The sequence below is a fragment of the Labrus mixtus genome, chromosome 11 (genome assembly GCF_963584025.1).
Source record: "Labrus mixtus chromosome 11, fLabMix1.1, whole genome shotgun sequence".
Lineage (NCBI taxonomy): Eukaryota > Metazoa > Chordata > Actinopteri > Labriformes > Labridae > Labrus > Labrus mixtus.
Window position 1 is genome coordinate 20,409,168 of NC_083622.1, and position 25,572 is coordinate 20,434,739.

The window sequence follows — 25,572 nt, forward strand, 5'->3', positions numbered from 1 at the left end:
CCATTTGGAATCATGCCATATTTAGGTGCGTCAGTAAAACTTGTAGATAAACGTGTGTTCACCATAGACTGTAAATATTAAGATGTTCACGTTCTTTAGCGGGAGCATTTTGCAATAACAACTTTTAATTCTTAATTTTTTTTGTAACAAAGGAATCAAGCGATAAACAGGGGCTGCATTGCCCTGCGACTGCTTCGGCGATACGGAATTTGGGACAACCAATCCGCTCATCTCCTCTAGGAATTTCATTTTGTACGATTGTAAGTAGTTGTACGATTGCAATCTTGTTTTTGTAAACCTTGTCTGTGTGAAGTTGGACATGTTACTGATTCTTGGTAATACTCATATTCAAAACGGCAACTTTAATTGGCAATATAGAATATAATCTGTCACTGTTTACATGTGTATTCTAATTTCCTATTATCCTGAAGGCATCATTAGTCACGCCCGCTCTGGCACTCCTGGGCTGCAGAAGTCGACCGGTTTAAAAGCTGTCGTAAACATTTGTATAGCGCGACTTCAAAATGGGAAAGTTAGTCTGGATCTCGATTATTATAGCTGGCTTGTCCGCGTTTTTAGGAGAGAGGGTCGTCAACTTCAGGTAAAAGAAAAAACACTGAGGCAACTCAATTACTTTTTAAGTTAAAAGGATACGGAATGTTTGGGCATGAGATGTTTTAGTAGCCTAACATTTAACATTGGGTTTAAGTTTTTTTGGTTACTTACATACTTCACATAACTTTGGCGTTGACAACATTGCAGGAAAAGGACACTCGCTTCAAGGGAGCTGGTTAAGAATCATCTCACAAACTGTGTCCCACTGAAAAATCTGGGTATGCATCGCCAGAAAACATTAGGCTACATTAAAAACTCAGGGGGGGACAAGAAAAATAACTGTGCAACTTTTCTACTTTTAGATCATGGCTCCGAGGACATCACGATTCTTGGTAATGGGCTTGCCCTCATCAGCACTGTAAGTAGGCCTATTTGAGTTGAAATGCTGTAAGTAAACGCCTGTGACATTTGGCATGGCGAACATAACACAAAGTAGCTGAATAAATAAATAGTAGGCAAACGAACATCAATTGAAAACTTTGTGTCGTTTTTCTGTTATGTTAACAATCTGATACAATCAAGTGTATCATTTTGACTGCTCACTTTATGTAGATCATTAGTGGCTTATGTATATTTCTAGATGTAGGCCTAGACCCTATATGTATATGAAGTTAAATGTGTATGTTGACCTGTGTATGTTTATATTAATGTGTTTATGCATTCAGAAATTGAAGTCAAAACTTTGTTTTTGTAAAATACTTAGTCACACAAATCCTTGTTCTGGTACCAAATCTTTTTTTTTTTTTGGAAATGCTTGACAAAAATTAAATGAGTGTTTTATTTTATTCCCTGCAAATAGCTTCAGAGGCCAACAAAAGCACACACATTAATCTTCAATTAACCACATGAACTGCTTTATCTGCTTGGTCTTAACTGTTGTTGTTTAGCAAAACAATTCCCGTACAAAGTTTATGCTACTAAATATGGCGTAAGAGCCTATCCGTTTTCCCTGATCAAAGGGGATTCTTACGTTAACCGTTACAATTGTGTCATGATTTAATGTGCAGTGTTTGTTTTTATTGTTTAATGATTAAATATATTTTTGGATATCTTAAGGGCCTGCAGTATCCTGGCATGCCAACCTCAGATGGGCCCGGGAGGATCTTTGTTCTTGACATGAATGACTCCCGGTTGAAGCCAGTGGAGCTGCGCATGCCAAGAAACTTTGATCTGGAGTCTTTTAACCCTCATGGCATCAGTGTATACATCGATCCAAGTGGTAAAAAAAAAATCTAGTTATGTGTTAACACAAGTTACACTTAAGTTTCTACAAGATAGCACCTAAAGGGTATAATAAACCATATCCAAATGCTTTTCAATATGATTCAGATGTATCCATATTTATATTTATACAAAGACTCATACATTGTGCTAAAGTATAGAATAATATCATCACCTCAGCTTCCTATGAAATGTTTTATATTTTGGTGTTTGTGAACACACACACTCACACACCTTTGAGTGTTTGCAGAGTGTGCAGACAAACCTGCTGTGATAATCCAAGTAGATACCTTTTGGGCACCATGGGACTAGGAAAGTCTGTTACACTACCCAGGGCATGGACTTAATTTATACACAATAAGTCTGTTTCCTGTTTGAAACCAGTAACTTCAGAAAGTACGTTACCATTAATGTATGTACCTCTTTCATTGAGGACTATCAAGAAGCACATATTCTGACCCTTTTTTCCGCTTTTTTTCAATCATTTTATTTTCTTATCAGATGACACAGTAAACCTCTTTGTTGTCAGTCATCCTGAACACAAAAGCCAGGTTGAATTGTTCAAATTTGTTGAGGATGACTTCTCACTGGTGCATCTGAAAACAATCAAACATGAACTTCTCCACAGGTAAAGTATTTGTAAATGAAAAATTCAGTCTGTCTATTTTTATTGACCATATTCGCTTAGCGGTTGGGCATTTTCCTCTGATGTCACACTCCCTGTAGGAAGCTCAAACGCTACTATGATGTTGCACTGCTGCTGATGCAGATCATAGAAATGCAGAATTATCATTGAAGTATTTTTTGGATTGACCATTAGCTACCACTTGACAATAGCAAATGTAAGCTTTCAACCACTAAACAGTTAAGTCAGATAGTATTATCTTCAACCAGGAAATTTTGTTAGACCTTTAAAGCTAGCTGAGGAGTTACTCTCTTTCCTCTTCATAGCTTTTTGGCTGCTACATTGTTAAAATAGCCTACCTAGTTAGCAAGCTGATTCGCTAACTGTGATTGGTTGATGGTAATTCAAGCTAGGAATTTGTGCTTTTCTTTTGTGTGATTTTTCACAATTAAACAACACAGTTAGCTCGAAGGTGCTAGCTTAACTAGTTAGTAACCTAGTGTACTAAATTTAGTAGTTAATGTTTTTGTTTTTTGAGCTAGGAATGTATGCCCTTTCCTTTTAACCCATATTACAATCAAATAGTAATGTTAGCTAGGAAGTGGTTGAATGCTAAAATTAGCCGTAGTGTTGCAGTCGTCCCTCCAGTTGCTGATCAATTAAGAAGCGGTGAAATGAATTACAACTATTTTCCAGAATCCCTAGGTTTGTGCTTGTGGCAAAGTAGCAGAAAATTCTCAAGTCATTATAAAAAAATATATATAATAAAGTGAAAATTTGTAAAACTAGCTTGTGTTTTGATAAAGTTAAAACAATAAGCCTATGCATTTTGTATAGTAAAAACTGTATAAATAATGTCAGATTTTTGTTTTTTCTTTCCAGTGTAAATGACGTTGTTGCGGTAGGAGTTGAATCCTTCTATGCAACCAACGATCACTACTTCACAAATGCATTCATAAAAGGTCTAGTGGAGCCTTTCCTGGCCCAGCCTTGGTCAAATGTTGTGTACTACAGCCCTGAAGATGTGAAGGTGGTCTCAGAGGGATATTACTTTGCAAATGGCATCAATATTTCACCAGACAAAAGGTAAGAATGATGCGCAGAAGTTGGCACACTGTATGTTCGTTTACGCCTTTATTATGTTTTAAATAACATCCATTTTTTATATTCTCTTGCATTCATAGCCATATATATGTAGCAGACCTCTTTGACCATAATGTGCATGTGCTTGAGCGAAAAGAAGACAATTCATTGGTCTCTATAAAGGTAAATTTATTGCTCCAAATAGTTCATGCTATCTTTTAAGGGCAAGACACTATGATAACTATGATAATAACCTTGTTTGTGACACCTCACCAGTCTGTGGCTGTTGGGTCACTGGTTGACAATATTGAACTCGACCCTGAAACTGGGGACCTGTGGTTGGGCTGTCACCCAAATGGATTGAAAGCTTTGATGTTTGACCCTAACGACCCAGCTGGATCAGAGGTTTGTCAAGAACACACTGAATATTGTCTATTTTTTCCTGATCTGTCTTTTCATGCTTTTATATCTCTGTGAAATGTGTTATCATAGGTCATCCGCATCCAGAACATTCATTCTGACCAGCCAGTGGTGACTCAGGTGTACGCTGATGACGGCCATGTGCTCATTGGCTCCTCTGTAGCTGCTACCTACGGGGGAAAGTTGCTCATCGGCACTGTTTTCCATAAAGGCTTGTGCTGTGATCTGAATTAGGCACTGAAGAGTTTCATAAAAATCCTCAAAATTCAACTACAGAAGAGGAGATCTAGATCTGCCTTTCCACAAGTCTTCCAGTCAGTTATTGCAATGATGATGTGAAATGATGACATGCATTGATGCAAAAGCACAAATTCTTCTACCAGACTTAATCTGATAAAAGGTTGAGAAAATCTCTGATGTAAGACCCTAAAAATCGGCTAAGAGGAGCTGGAGACAGATAGATGGTGTGGTGTTTAACTTGATAATTGAAATGGCCCCTGGTGCAGTCCCATATTTAGAAGTGTTTAAAGTACTACAGTTACTGACCTGCAGATACCCGAACTACTGTTTGTGTACCGTTTTTCACTGCTAGCAAAGCATGGCAAACTTTAAGAGGACTTCCACCTTAATATAAGGCAGAAAACACATCTACAACAGACGTCACTAATTTGATTGTTTAATGTTGTAGCATCACTTTTAGTTGCTTCCTCTTTAAGAGTGACTTGTTACTTTTTTCAGTTTGTTGGCCCCAACTGAAGTAGCTATTCTGTACTTTTTGCTGCCAATATCTGAGATAATTATAGGAATATGTTCACAAAGAGCGTGACTGACAGTGTGTTTAGTGTGAGGTGTATAAATGTGTATGGTAAGGGGTGGGGGACTTGAAATATTGAAAATATTTTCATCTGCCAAAGGGGGGCCCGCTGGGGACCACTGTGTTAAACAATATTTTCTTTCTATTATTGGGATTTTTAAAGTTAAACTTGGAGTTGAAAGTAGGGGAAACGTCGTATTATTGCTGATATAAAGAAACGTCAAAAAAGATCTTCATTAAGTCAGAACACAAAGAGTATTACACAATTGTTTCCATTGTAATAATTCTTGGTAAAACAACTTGAAAAACAGGGGAAAAAAATAAAGGATTAGAAAAAGATGTTGATGGGGCGCAGTTAAATTGAATGTCAAATTGGTCAATTTGTTTCCGATTAAACCGGGTTGTATGTGAGGGTGTGGTGTTTGAGGACGGTTATAGAGGACTGCCAGATATCTAATCTGAATTTGTCTTTACACCCTCTTCATGGAATTGTAATTTTTTTTTATAAGTGGGTTGCTGTATGTGTTTGCAGTCAGTTTAATAATATCAGGCCTTTATACTTCTTTCCAAAATCAAACATGTAACATACATATATATATATATAATATGCACTGTTTGGATGTGACTTATTTCTTAATTGCAGTTGATTTAAAATATACAATAATTATTTCCCATATTTGATTTGAATAAAACAGTGAAAGGTGTCATCATGGTTGTAGTTTGTCTTGTTCTTCAACATTCTGTATATGCACTTGAAAATGGTTGTGGTGTGCCTTCAGACGGATGAAATACAACATAATCCGCCCACACAAATCTAAACTGTCAAAAGTGTTTATGAGAAGCTGTGTCCCAATACCTGCTGTTGTAACAGTAGATCAAGATATACCATCATTTGTTATCTTGCCTTCAAGAAATTAAAGTCTGTCCGTCCCTTTGCCTACTTTTCTTCAACTTCTCCACTCCTCTCAGTACAAACAGTAGTCATACAACACAACTGACACCCTAACTGTTTAATATTCCTTTAAGCCTCCTTGCTTTTAATGTGTTTGTTTTTTTCCGAGGTGTGGTTTGACTCGGTGAGTGCAATGCCTACTGACTTCACCCCATGGTCCATATCTGCTGTGGGCGGAGATGCTTTGCAACTGGAATAATTTCAATGCCAATTTGGACTATTCCATCTGGTTTTGTAAACTCTGCATGAACAAATATACTGACATAGGTTTGACACTTTGGCTCCATCTACAGTGAACCTATGTGAATGCAATCAGGAAGAGTTCTCGTATAACCCCTGTGTAAAGTGACCTTTGACTTCTAATGGCTGCCATGAGGAAAGCACTGATTGCTGCTCTTGTCGCTGCTTTTGCAGCTTTTATTGGACACCGATACCTTAAATTAATGTAGGTATTTTTTAAAGTAAATTAGAGACATATGGAGGAATACAAGTTGATAACATGCACTTATTTTGAATTGTGTCAGCTGTTGCTTACTACATTATGTGTATGAAGGAATTGAGGACTCTGGTTGTATGAATACCTAAGCTCTGCTAATAGTACAGTTTTATGTAACAGCGCTTGCAGGTTCTGGTTTTGTTTACCAAAAAGGCTTTGTTATATTGGATTTTCTCTGCAGGGAGTTCAGCCTTGCTTACAGAGAAGTGTCTGTGAAACACCTCAACTGTCAATCCTTAAAGAATATAGGTAGGCAATCCTGTCTTTATTTTCATGTCAGTGTGTTAATTTTGAGATTTTTTTTGTCAACAAATGTCATGTTTTAAACATGTTTTTTGATTTATTTAACCGTACTTATGTGTCAAATGTGATCATACAACACAAGTCTAAAGTCCCGTCAGCAGACAGTGGGTCAAGTGTGGGCAATGATGTAAGCTTGAGTAGTAAAATTAAAGACGTTTGAAGTATAACAATGTTTGATTTGCTTTGTACAGAATATGGGGCAGAGGATATCACAATACTAAGAGATGGACTGGCCTTTATAAGCACAGTATGTTATTAACATATATAGTTGTAAATAATTATTTCGCTGTTTTCTTTCTCAACATGTTGTTACAAACAGATCAGTACTTTGAAATAATTTGTGACTATCAATAACTTTAGTTGACATAATTCAGGTAGTCATGTTTGTGTAACAACCTCCTCGAGGTAAATCACAGCTCTTTCCCATCATCTCACATCCTATGTTTCCACTCAGGGGTTACATTATCCTGGAGTACCTTCTTTCTCTGATGAACCCGGGAAATTGTACATTTTGGATCTCCTGCACCCTAAGCCAACACCAGTGGAGCTCCAAATCAAAGGAGAGCTTGACCTCAGCTCTTTTAACCCTCATGGCATCAGTGTGTACACTGATGAAGCAGGTGAGGTACAAATCAGGTGCAGAAAACACAAAAAGGAAGGATGTAATAATGATCCCTGAGTGAAAAATATGTTTATTCAAAACATTGCTCTTAAAATGGTTAATGATCATAGTTTCCATATATATCCTCATATCGCTTACCCATTTTTAAAGGCCACAGTAGGAAATGTGATCTTAAAGTTTATACTGTTGATGAATGGAGTAAAAATTGCCTGAAAAGTGAAAAAATGCAAAAACAAAATGACAGAAAATACCCAAGAGGTAAAAAGTTACTTGCATCAAAGATCTCTTCCAGTGCATGTTTTTTGATGAGACTTCAGGCAATGCTCATCATACTAAATGGACTGTCGTTCTCTGGTTTTGCCGTTTTCTGTTGAAGAACATCATAAAATCTTAAAATAAAGACTAAGCCAGTTAATTAAAGAGCAAGAAGCAGAATGGGAAATAGGGACAACTGTAGACCAAACATTCTGCTATCAAAGTGAAATAAATGTAAAAAGAGGAGATCTGCATGCATGTGAGTCTTAAGGTTTATTATTTTTTACAAATAAAATTCATGCATTAAACCTATTCATATAATTTAAAGTTAAAACACTTTTTCCTACAATCAAGCAGTTTTTTTTTTGTGTTTATGACTTGCATTTTCCCTGCAATAAATATTTCCCATATTTACTTTTATTATCACATTTTTACAGTAGTTTTTATTGGTAGTGGTGGAGTCTTCCTTCCCCTTTAAAAGACTTACATTTATCTTCATGAATACAGGGTATCGACCCTATGCAGTGTGTGATCCAGTGTATACGTTTTTTCATTGGATGTCATTGATATTAGATTGCTATCTACCATTCTACCTCCTCAACATGCAGACAAGACAACGGTTATTCTGAGGGACTTGGTCTGTTGTGTTGCCAAATTAAACAGGACTGATATCGACGGGTAACATTTAAAAACAATGGTGAGCCAGTATTTTCAGATCAATAATGGAAACACAAATGCTTGTTTTCCAGATGACTCTGTTTACCTGTTTGTGGTCAATCACCCTCAGTACAAAAGCCAAGTAGAGATCTTCAAATTTGTTGAAGAGAACACACTTGTGCACCTGAAAACTATCATCCACCCCCTCCTCCACAGGTATGTAGGCCTAACTGTATGACTCAAATGAAATGGTGTGACATATTTTTTTTTACAAACTTAACATATTTTACCTTATTCAATATCTTTCAGTGTAAATGACATAGTTGCTGTTGGAGTCAAGAGCTTCTACGCCACAAATGATCACTCCTTTCCAAATGATGCACTTTACCTGACTGTCCTCCTGGGTCTCCGCTGGTGTGAGGTGGTCTACTACAGTCCCAAGGAAGTGAAGGTGGCAGCTAGCGGCTTCCTGAGTGCAAATGGCATCAACATTTCTCCGGACAAACGGTGAATCCCACTTAATTTAAAACACTGCATGAGTTTTTATTAAAACTGGATGTATTTCCATACCTTTCCAATAAAACTCTAAAATAATACATCTCTATTTTACAGGTATATTTATGTTGCTGATATTATAGGCCATGACATACAAGTTTTTGAGAGGAAAGAAGGGGAACAACTAGTGTTTGTTAAGGTAATGCAGTATTGTCTTACTTTGTATAAAAGAAACCAATTGGTTTGATATTTTAAGACATCCTTTTCGTTTTTATACATATATATAGCCTATATAACAGGAAAATATGATGCTACAGCTAGCAGCCCGTTAGCTTCACTTGCCTTAAAAATGGAAAAACCCTTTGTAAATCCTGAAAATTGTAATATTTAAGTATATGTACATATTAAACAAGCAATAAGTAATAATAATTACTGAACAATGAGGTATTCTGTTAGTAGATAATGTCACATTTGGGCAGAGCCAGGCTAGTATTTCCCCTGTTACAGGTTTAAGCAAAGCAAACTTGCTACCAGATTTAGCTTTAGATCTACTTTAAGTAGATATGTACACATTATACAAACAAAACAACATTTAACAGCCAGACTAGCATTGTGCCTTTTTCAGGTTTAAATGCTAAGCTAACTCTTGCTGGCTACAACTTTATGTTTAGTGTATTGACAAATGAGAGAGTGAGAGAGAGAGAGAGATGGCCCTTTTGATCAACCTTGGCAAGAAGGCAAAAAGGCATATTTCCCATAAAGGCAAAAGCACTTTTAACATTATTTTTACTGTGCTTTTCCACAACTAAATCTTAAAAAAGCAAGTGACATTCTTTAGTCTAATTTGCTGTAACCCTTCTCACCAGTCTGTAGATGTGGGGTCACTTTGTGATAACATCGAGGTGGACCACCAAACAGGTGACCTATGGCTGGGTTGTCATCCAAATGGCATGAAGCTTTTCAACTATAACCCTGAAGATCCCCCTGGCTCAGAGGTTTGTGTATTCATTTTTCTTTTTTAAAGATAGTGTATGTGAACAGTTAAACATGTGTGTTATATTTTAATGTTCCGCCAGGTTATCCTGATCAAGAGCATTCACTCGGAGCAGCCAGTGGTGAGCCAAGAGTACGCTGATAATGGCAAAGCGATCATGGCCTCCAGTGTGGCAGCTCGCTTTGAGAGAAAGCTGCTTATCGGCAGTGTTTTTCACAAAGCCCTGTACTGTGATTTGAAATAATCTGTGCATTCTGTAGGCCTCACAATGTTTAAACACATAAGTTCTGTTTTTAAAAGATCTGGCTAAAGAAAATGTAGGCCTATTAATAAATGAAACTTTGATTTGCCATTTCAAAAAAGGGACTAATGTTTTACCTGATGCGTACAGCAGCTCACTGAGTGTGGCTAATGCATAGACTGCATGGTTTACAAGATAAAGTATAAACCTATTTGCAGTACAGCCTTAGTTTGTGTAGAACAAAATAGTTTTGTTATACAGTTTAATGAAATGTAAAAGTTATAATGCCTGAAAATTGTTATAGAAATCGCACTTGAAATGTTTAAGTGTGATAAATTTAATAAATCCCAATAATATAATTCATTTTTGGAATTGGAATTAAACTTTTTTATTTTAAATGTATACAATGGCTCCATGCCTTACAAATCAAAATGCTCAAAGGAACATTAGATAGTTCTTTGTTTACTTTTTCTTTTACATTTGTAGTTTAAGCTTCTTTTTTTTTACCTTTTACCTCACACTCTTGATAAACATGGAGCTAAACTACTGCAGCCAACAGGACAGGAGCGGAACAACAGAAATGGGCAGGAATAGGATTTATTTTTTTTTTTTTTTAATCTGTTTTGAGTACAACTTTGTTACTTTTTTTGAACCAAAGAGACAATGAAAAAAACTGTCTTTATGAACCCTAACGTTAACATTTTTGATCAGGTTAAGGGCATATTTATTACAATTTGGCACCATTGCTTTATCAGAAAATAACAATTACAGGCAACAGGAATCATTTACACGAAATTCAGTTCCTTAAAAAGTTAACAGTAATTACTACATTATTTTATAAAACAACACAGCCTGACTGGAAGTGACGTTTTGTTAGAGGTAAGGAAAAGTCACCCCTTTTCATCCTTCTCCATTACCAAATGTTTCTCTTTTACCTTGGAAATTGTGAACCTTGTCCCCCCACCATTAGGATGCTGCGTACTCTCTTCTTCTGCAGAATGGTCCGGTACAGTAGGTACAGTTAAGATTATAATTTCTGAATCAAACGCACAACTGTCCTTGTTCTCATCCTTATCCTTCCTCATGCCTGCTGCAGGATCAGGGTCTCTGTTGCTTTCTTCTAGTATAGTACACACCTCATTTTGTTTATCCTTGTCCTCGTTAGCCTTTGCATTAAGAAACACGTCACTGATACTGATCAACCGTGTGTGCCGAGGCGAGTGATCCAGGGTCTGGATGTTGAGGGCTTTGATGTCGCTGCAGCTCTTCGAGCGATTAATGTGTTCTAGAGGACTTATTGTGTTGGCTTCGTCTCCGATCTTCTTGATAATTGTGCTGTAGTCTTCATCCTTTGGGAAGTTGAAGATGTCGATAGTTGTCGGTTTTACATTCGACTTGGGATTTTCCGCAACAGAAGGGGGATCCACATCGTAAAAGTGTCTCTGGCGGAGTTTCCTTTTTTTCTTTAGCACCTTGTGAGCCTCCACGACCATGTTGACGTTCCAACTGAAGAAGAGAGACAGCCAGGCCAGGCCCATGTAGATCCATAACTCTGACAATACTCTGTACAGTCTGGGGTAGTCTATGTTTGGATTTACACCTGAAAGGAGAGTCCGTGCACCAACATATGAAGAGGACACAACAAAACAGAAAGTCCAAAACCACTTTTAACCTTTAAGTAACAATAAACAAATTAAGAGGAGATCAAACCTACCTGCTACATAATCTCCAAAACCAACCGTTGTCAGTGTGATGAAAGAGTAGTAGATCCCTTCCAGGTAGCTCCATTCTTCAATAGACATGAAAACAAATGGAGGGATCAGCAGGTGCACAAACAGCCCCCATAACAGGAACAAGGCTGTACAGGTATACTGGACCTTTTTCTGGCATAAGGGGGAAATAAAACATTAGAACTTGGAGTTTACTCATTAGAAACAGTATTCAGAAAAATAACACTGCTTTCAGTAAGTTTCTTCTTACCACCGAGACCCCTTTACGGATCAGAACTCCAGACAGACGCTTGGCCCGGTCTCCAAAGAACGAACCCAGCTGACTGATCCAAACCAGACACAGTGGGATCCCACACAGGCCGTACAGGATGCAGAACACACGGCCACCTTGAGTCTTTGGAGCAACATTACCAAAACCTGCAGATGAGATGGAAATGTTATTGAACCACTATGACAGGTATTGGTTTACATTATCAAAGTTTTTTTTTTTACAAATATTCTTTTGACTTTGTTAATGGTGATTATCTCATAATTGTTAGATTTTTAAGCATTTTTGGCAAAAAGTTATGCGATCACCCTCCAAAGTGGGCTAGATGCTTTATTTTTGAAAGTCAATGACAATTTGGCAGGAAGAACCCTAAAATGAATCTTTAAATTCAATGTTTTATTATTGTAAGCTACAATTGTTTTTTTGTTTTTTTTAATACTTTATTGCAGGCTGTTTTACGTCATTACAAGTTGTCATATTTCATCACAAATTCTGTTCATCCTGGCACATTTTTATACATATTTTTTTTACAAGAATACATACAAGAATACATACAAGAATACAACATGAAATAAAATAAAAATAGATAAAAATCCAAAGAAAAGGTATGAAGAGAGAAAAGATAATTAAATTAAGATTTAGAGAAGAAAAAATAATACTAATAATGAGAAGAAAAACAAAAATGTCTACAATTGTTGATGTTGGAGATCAAGCTCAACACTTTCTCTCTCTTTTTTTAAAATAACTCTTCAAGATGATTTCCAGACCTAGAAAAGTGTTTGTTTGTTTTTGTTTTGTTTTTTTACTTTTAATCAATCTTCAATAAATCACTCATCTTTTTCTGTCGTTATTGTTCTTCATGTATGCAAAGTCCATGTAGAGGCTTACTCTGACACATTAAAAAAGTAGCCTAAGTAGACAAGATCTTTTGCACAAACCTATAGTAGTGACGATGGTGGAAGCAAAGATGACAGAGTTGGCCCAGTCCCAGGAGTTCCGATGAATTTCCCCTGTGATGGTTACACCTTGTCCTGCTGCCTCAGACACGATCTGTGAGTGTAAACAAAGGAACAATTCTCTCTACTCAAACAGGTAAAGAAGGCGTTTATAATGGCTCAACAAAGTTACAGGAAACGCTGCCATTACAGCGACACACCTTTACGCCACCAGTAAAATATCTGTGGTTTAGGGAGACATGTTCCGTCACGCTTGAAACAAACACCATGTTTTTCAATCAGAATTGCTAACAACTTTGCAGTATGAACATTTTGAGTCAAATTTGAGGCGTTTTATTGTAATGATCCGCTTCTAGACAGATTACTGTTTACTGTAGGGTAAGCAGAAAAACCGGTTCAGTGGTGTCATGATTTGTAGGCTATAGCCTCCTGATAACTTTACTTTGACTCTTTGATAACAAGTTATCGTTAGTTAAGTCACAAGTCTATAACACGCTGTCTATGTAAGCCTAGGGACACTTTTACTTTATGGCGTTTTAGAACTTGATGAGAATTGATGATAGTTATTTATCAAATGAAGCCTATACTCTCTTCAAGGTAGCCTAATGAAAGAATTATTTATGTTGTCAATGAATCATTAACCACCATGTTTTTTTTTTGTCAGACGAATGAAAACAGTTAAATATGATAAAGCCTACATGCTGCATACCTCTAAAATCTCATCCAGACTTTCTTTGGTTAAGCAGGCATAGTTCTTCAAAATGTTCTCCTTTGCTAAGGTGTATTTGTCCTTGGCTGATTTCCAGTTGGGCTCCTCGAGAATCTGAAATATTGCGGCACCGATCGACAGGTAGAAAATAATACATGACGTTAAAAACGGACCCGAATCTGCCATTTTTAAGTCATAACTTCAGTGTAACAGCGCCGACGAGCTCATGTTCACACTAAGAGACCGTGTCGTTATCCAACCCTCAGGGCTCTCTTCCTGCTCAGACACAATGAAACACACTTCTCTGGCTGAAGACTGATTCAGCTCTCAAGATGATCTGATCACTATGTAGGATACTTTTCCTTTATAAATCAATAATTCTATAAATGTCCAATTGTTAATTACCAGAGTATATAAAAATGACATATATCAATCTATGTTTTTGAATAGGCTACTTGCAAAAAGCAGATGTAAACATTCAACAGTGGGCATTATGGTGGAATTTCTGTAGTTATTTAGATTATAATGTACAGATGTCATTAGGTTTATTCACTGTTCTCTAATGTCAGTCAGACCTGACAGAGTTCAGTTGTTATTAATACACCAAGTACAGCTTGGAGAGTTTCAACCATGAATTTCTTCCTGATATCTGCAAGGATGTTTGGTAGACTTGTTGTCTGCTCCAGTGTTATTGACATCACAGATTAGTCTAGGTGGGTCAATGTGACACGACCCTGATGTCATGTCTCCTCATGAGTATTCTTCTTACGTGTAAACTTTCATCAACGTAAGCCGTCTGAGTCTTATTGTGTGGAAAAGTCTTCGTAATTTCCTCAACAGGCATCATGTCCTCAGTAGTCTAAATCAAGGGTTCCCAAACTTTTTGGCCAGTGACCCCCAGAAATAAGGTGCTAGAGACTGGGGACCCACACTGTCCATGGAGGTGGTTAAAACATTTCCTCACAGTAGGGCACACTTATTGGCCTAAACACTGGCATCAGAACAACACACATGAACACACCAGCCTGATCATTGTGATATTATTTTAGTAATTTATTATAAAACAAATGCTAGACGTATAACATAAGTCATCTCTTGAGCTAGTGTCTTTGTATAATTTTTTTTTACAATGTTTAAAATATGCACATTTTAAGTCCTTTTTCATTTAATGTGTTTTTGGAATTCTCTCGACCTCCTTCTCACTGTCTTGCGACGCCCCAGGGGTCCCGGTCCCCACTTTGGGAACCACTGGTCTAAATAGTTATGCACATGTGTGTGTAAGCCGATGTGTGTTGCCTGTGACGGTTGCTCTTATCTTCATGTGTGGAGCATCCAGAAGGCTGGCGTGAAGTGTGTATAGTTATCACGCTGGGTGGATCCTTGCTGCTCAGCATGATAATAGATGAGAGGTGTTGTCCTCTCTACAGTATATGCTGCATTTGAAAGGTGAAGGCAATGATGCTGATAGTCTATTTATCCCTCTGTCTTAAAAAACGGCCTTGTTTAAGTTCCCAAACTGTATGTAGGCACTATAACACTCTATGTCTAATATATTTGACTAACATACTTTACATGGCCAACAGGAGCAGTGACAACATGAACCAAAGTAATACTGAGACAGATGTTCCAGCTGTGGCAGCTCGACTGAGGTGAGCTGTGCCCTTTGGAAGTTCACTCTGCTTTCAAAGAATAAAGTCACTAAATGGAGCCATATATTTAGGCCTTTATTATGTCCAGACCAGAAGTCCTTATACACATTATTGTTCTCTTATAGTTCTGTATATGACTTACAGTATGGAGGTAGAAACCATAGGTGGAAAAGCATGCAATACAAAGACCACTTCTCTATTTAACTTACAGAAGAAATGTATAAGAATTGTCAATTGATCAACCTATGAACAAACCAACACTTTTTATGAATTCATTAATTTACAGCCTCCTGTGTTTTATGACTGAGTTGATCTGAAAACTGCAGTTAATGTAAAAAGCACAAAATAACTAGAAGCACTCATGCACTAAGGGGAATGAATAGGCTATAGCCTAGTCCTATAATAAAAAACAGGAACATTTTAGGCTAAAGCAGAATTGAGTAGCCATCAATAAACGTGTGGAAACGCTTTGTTAAAGAGTTTGATATACGTAGACGAAGGGGAAGGCTACTTAAAAAAAAAAAGTTTTAAGATCTATCAACACATGCACACACAAAATCTGTTTTTGATTGCCCCCTTGAGGATTTACAAAAAAATGCAGTGCAGCACAATTGCACCATTACCCCATACCCATACACAAGAGAAGTGGCTGTGACTCTTAACTATTATCAGCCTGTCTGTGACTATTCACCGTTTGACTGGCAACATAGGTGCCACAGGTTAAACAAAAAGCTTAATATTTGACCACTGACCACACGTTGTTCTGTTACCCGGCACTTACACTCAACATGTAAACAACACCTGTGCGTATTTAACACTGAGCTGCCATTTTGGTAAGACTCGTTTTCGTAACCTATAAATGAACATTATTGTCTTCATCCTTCTTTAAGTGCAGTCAACTAAACTAAAGTAGCCTAGTTTAGGTTGCTGCGCCCACTAACAACCAGTGTTATACTGCAGGAATTAGCCTATACCAGGAACTATACCAGACCTCACCTGACTCACCTGTTAATGTGGTCAGAAATGCCTTGTGCTTGTACATAATTTTAATGTTGCATCTTTCTTCCTAGATGCTAATGGCACATCATAACTATTTAATATGAACTGCTTATCTGCGTGTGTTTTTAAAGTAACACTTCCACCTCTGATCTCCACCCAGCCCTGCTTTTAGTGCTTCGTCATTGCTGCGACGCCGCCTCTCTTTTGAAACCTGATCGATAGTCTCCAACTTGTCCTGTAGTGAAACACCGGAATTATGGCACCTAGCTTAAGGTGGAGGAAACACATCTGTTTGCACAGGTAAGACTCGCCCTCTCAAACACTGCTGTCGTGTTTTTATTGCACACCTTTATTACAGTGAGCGTTTACATTTCCAGTTTCGTCACGGCGGCAGTTCGTTTAGAGTTCAGTGCAGCGTATTAGAGGGATTAAAAAAGAAGAGGTCAGGGATGTTTATGTTGTTAGCCTTCAAAGAAGAAATAGCCTAAAGTAGCTATTTAGGAGAATTCAATACAAAAATTATAGTGAATGTCTTTGTAGTTGTTGTTGTTTCCCTCGCTAGGAAGGGACTCTACTGTGCACGATACCTGGCCTAATTATCAGAAAGAATTTAACAAATTGAAAGATTATCTTATCCTACAGTATGAGCCAATAATGATGCTGATGACAGAAAAAGGGAAACGAGAGGAAACCCTGTTGACTTGTATAACCTAGTTACTAAGTTATATTTATGAAAAAGATGCTAGGATATTTACACAAAGCTTTTTATATTGTGACACTTGAATTATGTTATTGCTAAGGCTACCTGTAACAGTCATTGGGTGATTTCTTTCGGATAGCTCGGGTAATTAGTCTGAAAATAAGGGTCCCCTTAGGACTATACAACTCCTTTATGTGGCACCTTTTATTTTTATTTTCATTAACTGGGATTGTATCATCCCATGTCCTATCATAACCTAAGTTTTTTTTAATGACACACTCTTTTTTTCCCCTCTCTCTGACCTGGTCATGAACACTGTTTGGGATTGTCCATGCGATCTACACTGATCTTCAACATGGATTTAATGTGAGTATTACGTTGTTTTAGAAAGGAGCAGATTGAACCAAAGCAGATCTATTTTGATGTTATTGTACTGTTGTTAGCATACAGTAAATAACATAGTAAATACAACAAATTGTATAAAAATTCACATGTCAAGATGAGACCTCCTTAATATGATTTAAAGCAAGGTATGACTTTAATTATAGAACCCTGCTCTCAGCTGCAGAGCAGCTCATCAGTCTTAACAGAGACTATAAAATATTAAATTGTTCTGGCTTCTGCTTGAAGAGGCTTTCCATCAGGGATCTCTGTTCAGACTCCTTATGTGTCTCTTTCATGCAATGTGTTGGCTGCCTCTCTATCACAGCTTATTCTTATTTGTGTAGAATACGGACACTTTTACATCAAACTATCTCTTTATATTCCAGGCAAACATGTTGTTACACTTAATTGAATGATTCCATTATTGTTTGATTAAGTTAAAGAAATGTATAATACTTTTCAACATTCATGGGAGTGGTTGTGCAGCCATGTAGCCTCAGTGATCTCGTCACAAACACTTTATCTCTCATGAACACATGCTCCCAGCATGCATTACAACTCTGTGATAACTAACATTGGTACTGTTGGGGATTCCCCCTCACAGCAATATATTAATGTAGCCCTTACTTGATATTTTACAAATTAGTTTTTTATCTTAAATTTTTAGGAAAGTACCAGTGTACAGGAGAGGTGGTGCGTTATTTTTTAATGAGTCCCTCGTGTTTTTTGAAGGGTTAACATGAGGGGCTCATTTTACTGCAGACCTGCAACACTTATTGTTTAGTCCAATAAGCAGCATGCATTTAAAAAGCTCATACATTCACCTCCTCTCCACCAGGTGGCAGTGTAAACTAGGAAGACGTAATCTGTTACAGTAACAGCAGATGATCAAACTCAATGTAGCATGTACTTGCGTGGCCTAGAATGTCCACCACAATCTGTTCAAAGTACTGTGAGCTCCAGGGCTTACAGGGTGATTTTAAGAGATCTCACATTAGTGCATGCTTATTATTATAAACATTGCATTTGCAATATGACTAATTGCGTTGCAAAATATCTTGATGCAATATTTTTAGTAGCTACAAAGAATCCATGACTACATTTCTTGGGGAATTTGTCCTGTCCTATTCTCTGTATTCTGTTAATAAGAATTCTTCTCAAAATCCCCCACTTCAAAGAAACAACATTCTTGAACTCACTGAAGGCGAGGATTAGAATTCAAATGTCTCCTTAAAACAACAATGATGGGCAACATGTCTGCTGGCAGAAAGTGGTAGGAACATGGAACAATCCTGGTTCATAAATTCTTCATAACATAATAGTGCAGTATGAATATTGATGCACTGTTACCATCTATCATGTCAGTGCTCTTGGAAGCTCAAATCCAGAGCACAAATAAAACCCCTGCAGCCCTGCTTCCATCACATGCACTGCATCACTGCACGCAAAATTCATATTTAAAGCCTTTTTTCCAAGTTGTTTTACATAAGATCCTGGCAGAAATGCGGCATGTTGTGTGACGTGTACCCAGATGCAGTGCTGAAAGTCACAGAGCGATGAATTGGGTGGAAGTGGTATGGGACATTATGTAATCCCTGGGTGATGGAGCCAGAGAGGGATAAAGATGTTCCAAACAAACATAACCCCCATGCACTCTGCTGGAGTACTGCACTGCAGCATCATGTGTGCGTGTTTGCCCGCGCTTTTGAACAAATGAAGAGGGGGGGGAAAAAACAGAAAGTGTGTGTCAGTGTTTTGGGTGTGTCTGCTGGCTCATTTCTGAGTCTGTGGTTCCAGTCTGTCACTGTCTCAGGGGACTGTGGGTCTGCCAGTGCTGCTGCTGCTGCTGCTCTTTTGCTCCCCTCTTTTCTGTTTCTCCTCCCTCTCCTGGGTCCAGCTCAACACCTGCTCCTTGGGCAGGGCAGGGTTCCTAAGCAACTGAAGGCAACACAAGCAGTTCACGAAGTCATTGTTTGTTTGTCTGTCTTCCTGGATTTTCCTTTTTGTTTTATCAATCTGACATTTTACCCCAAACTAAATCCCAAACAGAAATTATCTACGTATCAGAAATAGCTCCATCTTTGGTTGCACCTGTCCAGGTTCTTTCCTGTGAGAGCACCGTGTTACTGTAAATGTTTAACTCCAACGGTTTTTGTAGTGTAGCGCTGCTTGTGCGTCATCACTGATCAAAGTCTAAAGAAAAAAAATCACTTTTTTTATTCACTGTTTCCGCGCCTTCTAGCATGTTCTCCTACCATTGCGTGTTGTTCCCCGAGCTTTTTGACAACTCATTTGGAATTTCTAACACACTTAGGAAATCCCAATTGAACTGGTAAGACTTTTTATTCAAATAATTGTATATAAATTGGTCAGAAATATCAAACATGTCAGAGACAAAGGTGGTGGTTCCTCTACTACCGTGTGGGTGAAAGAATAATGAACCCCTTTACGCCCCCCCCCCCCCTCCCATTTGCTGCCTATGAGCTGTATGGCCCTAATGGGGTCAGGCAGATGGGTGGGGAGCATGCAGGAGTCCATAAACAGCTTGTGTGTATGTGTTGTGCACATTATAGGCACACATGTGTTGACTTGGAGTTGTTTTTTTTCCCCTTTAAGATAAGATGCTGGATGCTTGAAACATTGCCTCTTTTAATATCTCCCTAACTGGCTCCAGTTTGTAGTACTGACTGCTCTCATACTGTGCACTTGAATGCACCACGTTGTTGCCTGAAAAGACTGGGCAACACTGTGGGGAGTAATGATGTCGCCCCTGAGCCTCCTCACTCCTGTTTCTGGACATTGTACTGTGCTAATGATTGCTCCATGCCTGTTGGGTAGGCCTTTATCTGTGACGAGGCTACTGTTCCAACATTGTAATTAAACTGTGATTTAAAACTGAAAAAGTAAACACGACCGTTTCCCAGGAAAAAAAACATGCACCAACACTGGCAGAAATATATTCTAGCAGTTTTATTGTGAGGATAGTTGTGCTCGTCTCCTTCACCTCAACATGCGGTTGTGAGGCGTGCTCGCGCTGCTTAGTTGGTCAACTCAAGTCCGATCCTCGTCGTGAGACTCCACCCATTTACGAGCATCGGACACCTTCAGCAGCACAACAAAGCATGTGTCGCTCCGCAACATTGTTTCTCCTCTGAACGTGCGGAATATTGCATTTTATCGGATTTTATGCTGTTTTCATCTCCATTGATGCGAATCCTAGAGTAGGTAAGCTCTATGTAAGGTGTATAACCCTCGCGCGCGCTGTGATGATTTAGTGTTTATTTGTTTTGTTACTTCATTCGGCGCCATTTTTATACACAGATTGTTTAAATACCCTGGCACGCAGGACCCATCCTGTAGCCTGACTGTTTTAAGGTTCGTTCGAAAAAAAAAAGTTGAAAATTTGACTAATTTTAAGCGAGACAACGATGCGATATTTCATATATAATTTCCTGACTCAATTAAAATAGTATAGCTTTTATATTTCCCGACTTAGTCTAAATTAGTCGGCACTCATCACCGTAAATCAAAAGTGGTCCGTGTGTACGGAGGCAGCAATTGTGCTTCCAACATGTGCGAGTTGTTTTTGTGAAAATGAATGGGCATGCAAGTCGTCTCTGCTAAAAGAGGACGCACATTTGGTTACATTTTAGAACAAATCATTTCCTAATGCAGCCTATTTGTTTCGTTTTGAGACACGCGTTGCAGGCTATGTTGTGGTAATGCAGCCTAATTGTTGGTAGCATTTTCAGAATTATGGGGGAAAATATTTTATATGGGGTCCTCTTAACACAAAGTAGCCCACACTGCAGAGGGTGTAAAGTTTTCAATACGATAAAAAAAACCCTGAATGGAGATTTAAAGTGACCGAATGTGCCATTTTTTTTATCACGTTTTCTCTCCTAAGTCTTATAAATGTGAAACAGTTATTGTTCCTGATGATGCACTTTCTTATGTCAGGATGTTCTTTGTGTCAATGCTTCTCTCTGAGGTGCTTTTCTTCTCAAATGTACAGTTGTTGTTTTTTTTCCGCAATGGCATTGCTTTGGATTTCATTTTCTGCTCGACAAGTCTTGCTTTCACCCCCAGATACTATGGGTTAAAAATATCCTTCTTCTCTGGAGGGCAGCATATGAGAAATTGTGTCTGTGTTCACAGTCCTGCACTTAGGAGAAACTCATCCAATAAGCCTCATCTCCATTGATGATAGCTCTGGATATATATAGTCAGATAATCTTTTATGGAGCTGCAGATGTGACGTAGGGAGGACAAGGCAGAGACAGAGGCAGCATTAATGCAGTGGGACTGCCAAGTGCTTACATGAGCAGTAGAAGTAAACACAGAGGTTACAATACGGTGAGGCCTGGGTGCTTGGGGTCTTCCGTAGTGCTGCCGAGTCAGCAGTGTTGTGTACACACAAACGGCTGAAGTGATGCTGAAGGATGTTTTTGGCTCTGCTGTGTGAGAGTGAGGTCAACAAGGTCCCTGAAGAGCTTGCTGGTGTTAATCCTCTTTTGGGAGTTATGATGCGTTGGTGCTGTTAGACTACTACTCTGTTGTGTGAGCACGACTAAAGAGGGAACTGACTCCACACACTGTACACAGTGGTTTGTACTTGTCCTTATGAATGAGGGAGTCTGTGGATTCGACTAACTTACGAAACTAATTCTCTTAAAATTAAGCAGAATTATTTCATTTAGATGATGAAAATTTATCTCACACATTTAAATTTCTTTGCTCATCACTCCAGTCGTCTAGACACACATCTGGATTTTGCACATTTCCAAAATAAAGAGAACACTGCTGTCATAATGTGCACTTAAGTTCTAGATATACCATTAGTCCAGTGGCTGAGGTGATGTTGGGAATGGATTTAGAATAGCTTTTAGGGAAACCGCAGTAAATCAATAAAGCTACCTCATTCTTTTCCCATGTCGGTTCATGTTACAGCATCAGGTTGACACACCATCTGTGTGTATTGATTAGTCAAAGACCTGGTCTGGGATAGGTTTACCCAGAGGACAAGGCTGAAATAAGCCTTTGTAGTCTGAAATCATTTTGTCAGACTTCATGAAGTGCACTCAAAAGATATGCTGTTGTATAGATGCCATGCTTACAGCACTTCATTCAAATGTTACTATGTTTGTATTACTTTACATCTCATGATGATTTAATGAGGTGATTATGTTGTCTTCTAGAGTTGTTGGCCTTTTTATTCATTGATAGGTGAAAACACAGTTTATTGTCAACTAGTCTGATAATAGATTATGTGGACCAAATGAGGAGTAGTTGCACTTTTGTGCGTAGCTCAGGGGGGTAATAGCCTAGATAAAAAAAGGGTACATTTTTATACCCTGATATTTAAGGCAAAATGTTGCAGCATTCTGCTTTTCAAACATGAGGATTGTCTGCTCTTCTCGGTCATAAATGACAGTAAATAGAACATGAGCAGTTGTTTGTTATGTGGCTTTGGATTCTAGGAAATATAACTAAGCATTAAGCAATAAGCATTTTCACATTCGTGAAGTGAAACTTGAAAACAAATCAGTTGCTTAATCTATAATGCAAATGGGGCCTCACATAATGCACTAAAAAGGTAACGCAGTGCCTTCCAATTTTGTGTGTATAAAAATGATGTTACTGGCCAGGCTTGTGTGCACTAAAAGAACATGCATACTTGTCTGCAAGGCACGTGTTAGCGTGTATGTTTGCATGTGTGTCTCTTAGTGAGGTTAATAGCAGCCGCCATGTGGCCAGAGGACTGATATCTTGGCCTTCAGTTCATTTCTGTTGGTATTCAGCCAGGTAGGCGGGGCTCCCCATAAACCATGAATCAGCACAGCTGATTGCCACTGTGCCTCTGCCAGCTTTTCTCTCCCTCCCACATACAAGGCACGCACACCCGACTGAAAGACAGACAGAGAGAGAGAGAGAGAGAGAGCGAGAGAGAGAATCAGAGTGGAGGGAGACAGTGAGATGGATACAGTAGGCAGGTAGATAGATGGAGATAATCTCACTTGGTCACTTGGGGGCTGATTAACTCTAAACTCCTTCTAATTCCTTAAGCCTACTCTCAGTACCCAGGAAACATGCTTTCTTTTCGTTCTACTATTCCTACATGACAATGTTATTTTTGATCTCATGTAAACATGTCACCAGCTGTGGTGAAGAGGATGTAACCAAATGCAATCTCATCTGTCTGCTTTCATTTTTAGTAATGTGTGCATCTGCTGCTGTGCACACAGGTATGCACATGTGCATATGCGTGTTGTGTGCAGCACACAGCGAACAGAAATAGATCTGAGCTTGTCTGTAAAGTCTAACTAATGAGTCCCTGCATCCTGAGCACACGTAGCTATTTATATACTTTTCCTCCTCGTCCTCCTCTGCAAGCTCCTTCCTCATTCAGCCATCCTGTCTTATTTCATTACACACATAAACAACTGCTGACACGCACCTCATCATCACAGGACATGATACAGAGGCCGTGGTGTCTAGACAAACTGGGGAGCCAGATTAACACAAAGTTTAAGGGTTAGCACCAGTTAGGTCAAGAGGCTATCATCATTATGAAGTTTTTGAATAATTTGAAGGGAAAAATTAATGCGTTTGTTGCTAAATTCTATGATACTTAAATTAAAGCATGCAAATAGATATGAAAGAAGCAAGTTATCCAAATCTTACTATTTTAGAGTGGAATTCATTGGATCAAATTTCAAAATAGCATACTGCTGCAACATTCAATTCAATTTGAAGTCACATCAACTCTAAATCAGATCCTTGTTTAACTCAAACCCTTGTGTTGGCACCTGATCCAGCTGCTCTTTGCTAGAGGGCGGCCCACTTCATTTATAATTTAGCTCATTAGAGACTCTAATTATGTAGGATTGAGGGCAGGTTTCCTTTTTTCTACAGCACAGCAATATTTCATCTAATTATCTCCACACCCAAAAAGAAATACACCTCGTTTCATGAGAGACGGATGCTTTATCAAGAGATCCCGTTGTGCTACTGCCGCTATCTCAATCAGTCATGATGCAGGTTGGTCCTGCTCAGCTGGCCGATAGCAGAGATGTTAGAGAGGCGACACAAAATGGAGGAGGCAGCAGACACAAGCTCAGCTGGTCCATTAGGAGCATGTCTGTTTCCTGACAATCACAATTGAGATGACAGAGCATTAAAAGACCCAGAGGAGCCCATGAGCAATGATGCATACCAGTGTGTGTGTGTGTGTGTGTGTGTGTGTGTGTGTGTGTGTGTGTGTGTGTGTGTGTGTGTGTGTGTGTGTGTGTGTGTGTGTGTGTGTGTGTGTGTGTGTGTGTGTGTGTGTGTGTGTGTGTGTGTGTGTGTGTGTGTGTGTGTGTGTGTGTGTGTGTGTGTGTGTGGTGACCTAGGGAATACGCCTATGGGGGGTCTCGTGGGGGGAAGGGTAGGCAGGATTAGTTATAGTACGCGGCACAGTTATTGGTCACTGGACACAAACAATGGGAGGGCTAAAGAGGATTTTGTCTGTCAGTTCCCCCCTCCTCCTCCTCTCCTGCTGTCCTGCACTGCCAGTAGGAAGTGTATGGTATAGAGGGCTGGGCTGCACCCTTTGGGGAGGCATGGTACATCTGGAAGATTGGCCTGCCTGCCTGTCTGCCTGTCTAGCATCACCCCTCCCCCTCCCCTGTACAATGCAGGCGACTTAAACTACATATGGAAGAGACAAACACAGCCACATTAGTCCCCAATTAGACAGACCGCCTGCTCCAGATTGAATGCAAATGAGTCAAAACGCAATCAGTTATTGTCGTCGATGAGAGCCAAGTGTAACCGATGAGGCTGACTTAGACATAATATGTGAGGTGTATTTTAGTCAGTTGTGCGATTTAATCGGCTGGCTAGAAGTTTCTAAATATACCAGATCTGTCCTCTTGTTGCCGCTGCCTCACCAGGGAATCAAAGAGATGTTCATTAAACTCTAAGGCCTTATTCCCTGACTGTGAAGCACATCACTGATGTCATGCTCTGACAGTATGTAACAACAGATTCTCTGACATAGTTATTGCTATAACCTTTTTGACAATGTATTTATTTAGAGTTTAAATAAACTAGATGCATCACATTACACACACCTTACTTACAGTATAATGTTTGTGTAGCAGCAACTGCATACCAATTGGCTTAAATTTTAGAATTCGTTTTCTTTAAGATTGTTTTTTATACCAAAGAAAAAATGTGATTGTGTGCCACAGATATACTAATACTGATAAGTACGTAATAAGCTAATATCAGCCTATTGAGTAGCCTACCCAAATCATTTTTCTGAGTCTAAAATGTATTTAAGATGTGATTTATTAATATTGATGAACAACTTTATTTTTTTTATTAAATAGCCAGTT

At 38.7% G+C, this 25,572-nt stretch overlaps 4 protein-coding genes across 19 annotated transcripts in view; 3 read left to right on the top strand and 1 right to left on the bottom strand.

Moving 5' to 3' along the window:
• The first annotated feature begins 443 nt into the window (after nt 1–443).
• On the top strand, nt 444–5,482 carry LOC132984089 (serum paraoxonase/arylesterase 2-like). Its single transcript, XM_061050752.1, has 9 exons — nt 444–601; nt 763–833; nt 918–973; nt 1,672–1,834; nt 2,338–2,464; nt 3,344–3,547; nt 3,646–3,727; nt 3,821–3,949; nt 4,037–5,482. Exons 1-9 carry the CDS (start codon nt 525–527, stop codon nt 4,196–4,198), a joined length of 1,071 nt encoding a protein of 356 aa, XP_060906735.1. The 5' UTR covers nt 444–524; the 3' UTR covers nt 4,199–5,482.
• A 575-nt stretch (nt 5,483–6,057) lies between these two features.
• Nucleotides 6,058–10,156, top strand: LOC132984090 (serum paraoxonase/arylesterase 2-like). Its single transcript, XM_061050753.1, has 9 exons — nt 6,058–6,175; nt 6,408–6,475; nt 6,721–6,776; nt 6,984–7,149; nt 8,156–8,279; nt 8,373–8,570; nt 8,676–8,757; nt 9,425–9,553; nt 9,635–10,156. Exons 1-9 carry the CDS (start codon nt 6,093–6,095, stop codon nt 9,794–9,796), a joined length of 1,068 nt encoding a protein of 355 aa, XP_060906736.1. The 5' UTR covers nt 6,058–6,092; the 3' UTR covers nt 9,797–10,156.
• A 98-nt stretch (nt 10,157–10,254) lies between these two features.
• Nucleotides 10,255–13,741, bottom strand: LOC132984088 (potassium channel subfamily K member 5-like). Its single transcript, XM_061050751.1, has 5 exons — nt 13,457–13,741; nt 12,730–12,841; nt 11,774–11,940; nt 11,508–11,676; nt 10,255–11,393 (listed from the first exon to the last, which is right to left on the bottom strand). Exons 1-5 carry the CDS (start codon nt 13,640–13,642, stop codon nt 10,684–10,686), a joined length of 1,344 nt encoding a protein of 447 aa, XP_060906734.1. The 5' UTR covers nt 13,643–13,741; the 3' UTR covers nt 10,255–10,683.
• Nucleotides 13,742–17,056: 3,315 nt separating this feature from the next.
• The window catches only part of LOC132984087 (uncharacterized), a 32,514-nt gene continuing 23,998 nt past the window's right edge, over nt 17,057–25,572 (top strand). For 12 of the 16 annotated variants that reach the window (XM_061050732.1, XM_061050747.1, XM_061050748.1 and 9 more), the window contains exon 1: nt 20,256–20,409. In XM_061050732.1, coding sequence (XP_060906715.1) covers nt 20,409 — 1 coding nt within the window. In that variant the 5' untranslated portion in view covers nt 20,256–20,408. Of the gene's footprint in view, nt 17,171–19,387; nt 19,521–20,252; nt 20,414–25,572 lie in introns of those variants that run through there. The other 4 variants (XM_061050738.1, XM_061050736.1, XM_061050737.1 and 1 more) reach the window with 4 other exon arrangements.

Bases quoted from the DNA above. Each gene is read 5' to 3' on its own strand.
- LOC132984089 (XM_061050752.1), top strand. From the start codon at position 525: ATGGGAAAGTTAGTCTGGATCTCGATTATTATAGCTGGCTTGTCCGCG. The intron at 602-762 runs GTAAAAGAAAAA...ACAACATTGCAG, and splicing joins GAGAGGGTCGTCAACTTCAG to GAAAAGGACACTCGCTTCAA. The intron at 3,548-3,645 runs GTAAGAATGATG...TTGCATTCATAG, and splicing joins AATATTTCACCAGACAAAAG to CCATATATATGTAGCAGACC.
- LOC132984090 (XM_061050753.1), top strand. From the start codon at position 6,093: ATGGCTGCCATGAGGAAAGCACTGATTGCTGCTCTTGTCGCTGCTTTT. The intron at 6,176-6,407 runs GTAGGTATTTTT...TTTTCTCTGCAG, and splicing joins CACCGATACCTTAAATTAAT to GGAGTTCAGCCTTGCTTACA. The intron at 7,150-8,155 runs GTGAGGTACAAA...CTTGTTTTCCAG, and splicing joins TGTGTACACTGATGAAGCAG to ATGACTCTGTTTACCTGTTT.
- LOC132984088 (XM_061050751.1), bottom strand. From the start codon at position 13,642: ATGGCAGATTCGGGTCCGTTTTTAACGTCATGTATTATTTTCTACCTG. The intron at 12,842-13,456 runs GTATGCAGCATG...TTACACTCACAG, and splicing joins GTCTGGATGAGATTTTAGAG to ATCGTGTCTGAGGCAGCAGG. The intron at 11,394-11,507 runs GTAGGTTTGATC...CTCTCCTTTCAG, and splicing joins TTTTGGAGATTATGTAGCAG to GTGTAAATCCAAACATAGAC.